This window comes from Pistacia vera, unplaced genomic scaffold (genome assembly GCF_008641045.1).
Source record: "Pistacia vera cultivar Batoury unplaced genomic scaffold, PisVer_v2 Contig244, whole genome shotgun sequence".
Taxonomy (NCBI): domain Eukaryota; kingdom Viridiplantae; phylum Streptophyta; class Magnoliopsida; order Sapindales; family Anacardiaceae; genus Pistacia; species Pistacia vera.
This window is the reverse complement of record NW_022196051.1, coordinates 399,701-401,936: the sequence shown is the minus strand read 5'-3', so window position 1 is coordinate 401,936 and position 2,236 is coordinate 399,701. Positions and strand designations below refer to the sequence as shown.

At 36.2% G+C, this 2,236-nt stretch overlaps 1 protein-coding gene across 1 annotated transcript; it reads left to right on the top strand.

Moving 5' to 3' along the window:
* The first annotated feature begins 414 nt into the window (after positions 1-414).
* Positions 415-1,659, top strand: LOC116131836 (UPF0481 protein At3g47200-like). Its single transcript, XM_031417502.1, has one exon. It carries the CDS (start codon positions 415-417, stop codon positions 1,657-1,659), a length of 1,245 nt encoding a protein of 414 aa, XP_031273362.1.
* The last annotated feature ends 577 nt before the right edge of the window (positions 1,660-2,236 follow it).

The window sequence follows — 2,236 nt, the reverse complement described above, 5'->3', positions numbered from 1 at the left end:
TCCAACCTTCCACCATCAAAAGACTCATCGATTTTCCCTCTTCAAAAACCCTAATAACCTGGACCGAGTGTGCTCTCTGTTTGCCGCTAGAATATAAATTTGGGTAATAAAGTGATATTTTAAAAGTCTTGGATAGGAAAGTATCATTAAGTCATTATTTGGGTCAGAAAAAGTCCTTAACTCTATGTGAAATTAATATATAGGGATCTGGAACAATATCTCAAAACTCCTAATTGCTTTATACAAAATGATTTATATAATTAAGTTGAGGGTTGTTTTTATCTTTGCTGTTAGTAATTACTGTTCTTTTTTGGTGCCATTAGGACAACGGAGATGTGTGGTTGCTTTGAAGATTAGCGTTTCACGTGTGGTTGCTTTGAAGATCAGTGTCTTACGAATACAGAGCCACCTATCATGGAGGAAAGCTTGGAGCCTATTCCTGATTCTTCTATTTTAAAGATTCCTAGAAGTATTCGTAAAACCAAGGAAGAAACTTACACTCCTCAATTAGATTCAAAAGTTCCTGCCTACGCTTGTGAAGTTGAAGAAGCATCTCTACCTTACTCTCGTCAATCAATTTCAACAGGTCCTATCAACCTTGCTAAAAAAGAAGATCCTTACACTCCTCAATTAGTTTCAATAGGTCCTCACCACCGTGGTAAATCAGAATTGACCGACATGGAACAAAAGAAAGGGGGGTACAAGAAAAGTTTTTTTCGACGAATTAGCACAGAGAAACAGGAAGAAATTTTAAGCTACATCCGAGACAACGATGGACGTATTCGTGCTTTTTTTCTAGGTAGCACTGCTCAGATTAAGAAGTGTGAATTTGAAAGTATGATTTTACTTGATGCTATCTTCATCATCGAACTCTTCGTGAGGAATTATGAGGAGACAAGCGATTTAATGCTAAGAGTACCCGCAACGAAAAGTGGTTTATCCGTGGACTTGCAATTACTTGAAAATCAACTTCCATTCTCCGTGATTGAGGATATATATAAGTTAAGTATTCTTAGCCCCACCTTCATGGATCTTGCTTTTCGTTTCTTCAGCAGTACTGATATCTCGTTCTGTAGCTTACCTGATCCGACAGTAAAAATTAAACATTTCACTGATTCCAGAAGAAGTGTTATGCTAAAAGGTTACAAGAAATGCTGCATGATGCGAACTGGTAAAATTGTAGATTTACCTTCTGCAGCGAAGCTGCGCAGGTCGGGAGTGAAGTTTGAACGTAGTGAAGAAAAATGTTTACTTAACATAAGATTTGAAGATCGACTTTTCCCATGGTTGAATTGTGAAAGGGCTGAACTGAAAATACCAAATCTGGTACTATACGAGAACACAGAAAAGTTACTTCTGAACCTGATGGCTTTGGAGCAATGTGTCTATCCAGATGATGCACTGGTTTCTTCTTACATTGAGCTAATTAATAGTCTTATTAATACTAAAAAAGATGTGGATTTGCTTGTTGATGAGGAAATAATAAGCAATTTTCTAGGAGACTTTGCTTCAGTAGCAAATATGTTTAACAGACTTTCCTCAGAAATTCGTAAGAGAGATTCTATTTACTACGGCATTTGCGAGGATCTGAAAAGCACTATAAGAATCGTTGCAACCGTATCAGGGAAGCCTTTATACGTCGGGTCGTTGATCCTTTGAAAGTCCCCGGAACTTTTATAGCCTTTTTAGCGCTGGTGCTTGCTCTTGTACAAACCATATTTACCGGCATAGAAGCTACCAGCGGATCTGCTTGTTGTACGCCTTGTTGATTGTGATAGTTGCATTTGATCAGCTTGTCATTCTGATAATAACGGGTTCAATCATTTTGCGCGCAATGTTCTTAATTTCTTATTAAAACAAATATTTTTTTTAATTATATCCTTTTATGATAAAACAATAATTAGATTTAATTGCTCTTTGGAAGGGGAATTATTTCCCATCTTTTGAGTGTGACATTAATGCTGAAGTAGACAATTTGTAGATAAATTTTATTTAAGCAATTCTTGTTATTATAACTTTTGCAAGGAACTGAAAGTATACTATAACAATCCTTGAAACGAAACTAAGGCAAATTTGAAGATTGTTTTTCAGCAATACCGCAGAGGCACACCTGTTGCGGCAATTAATTTTATTCATGTTGCTCACTGCGATACAAATCATACGATTCTATCATGCAATTGGTCTTTAATAATTGTATTAGACCCACCATCGATCTAGTGTAAATAAGTTAAATTGA

Bases quoted from the DNA above. Each gene is read 5' to 3' on its own strand.
- LOC116131836 (XM_031417502.1), top strand. From the start codon at position 415: ATGGAGGAAAGCTTGGAGCCTATTCCTGATTCTTCTATTTTAAAGATT.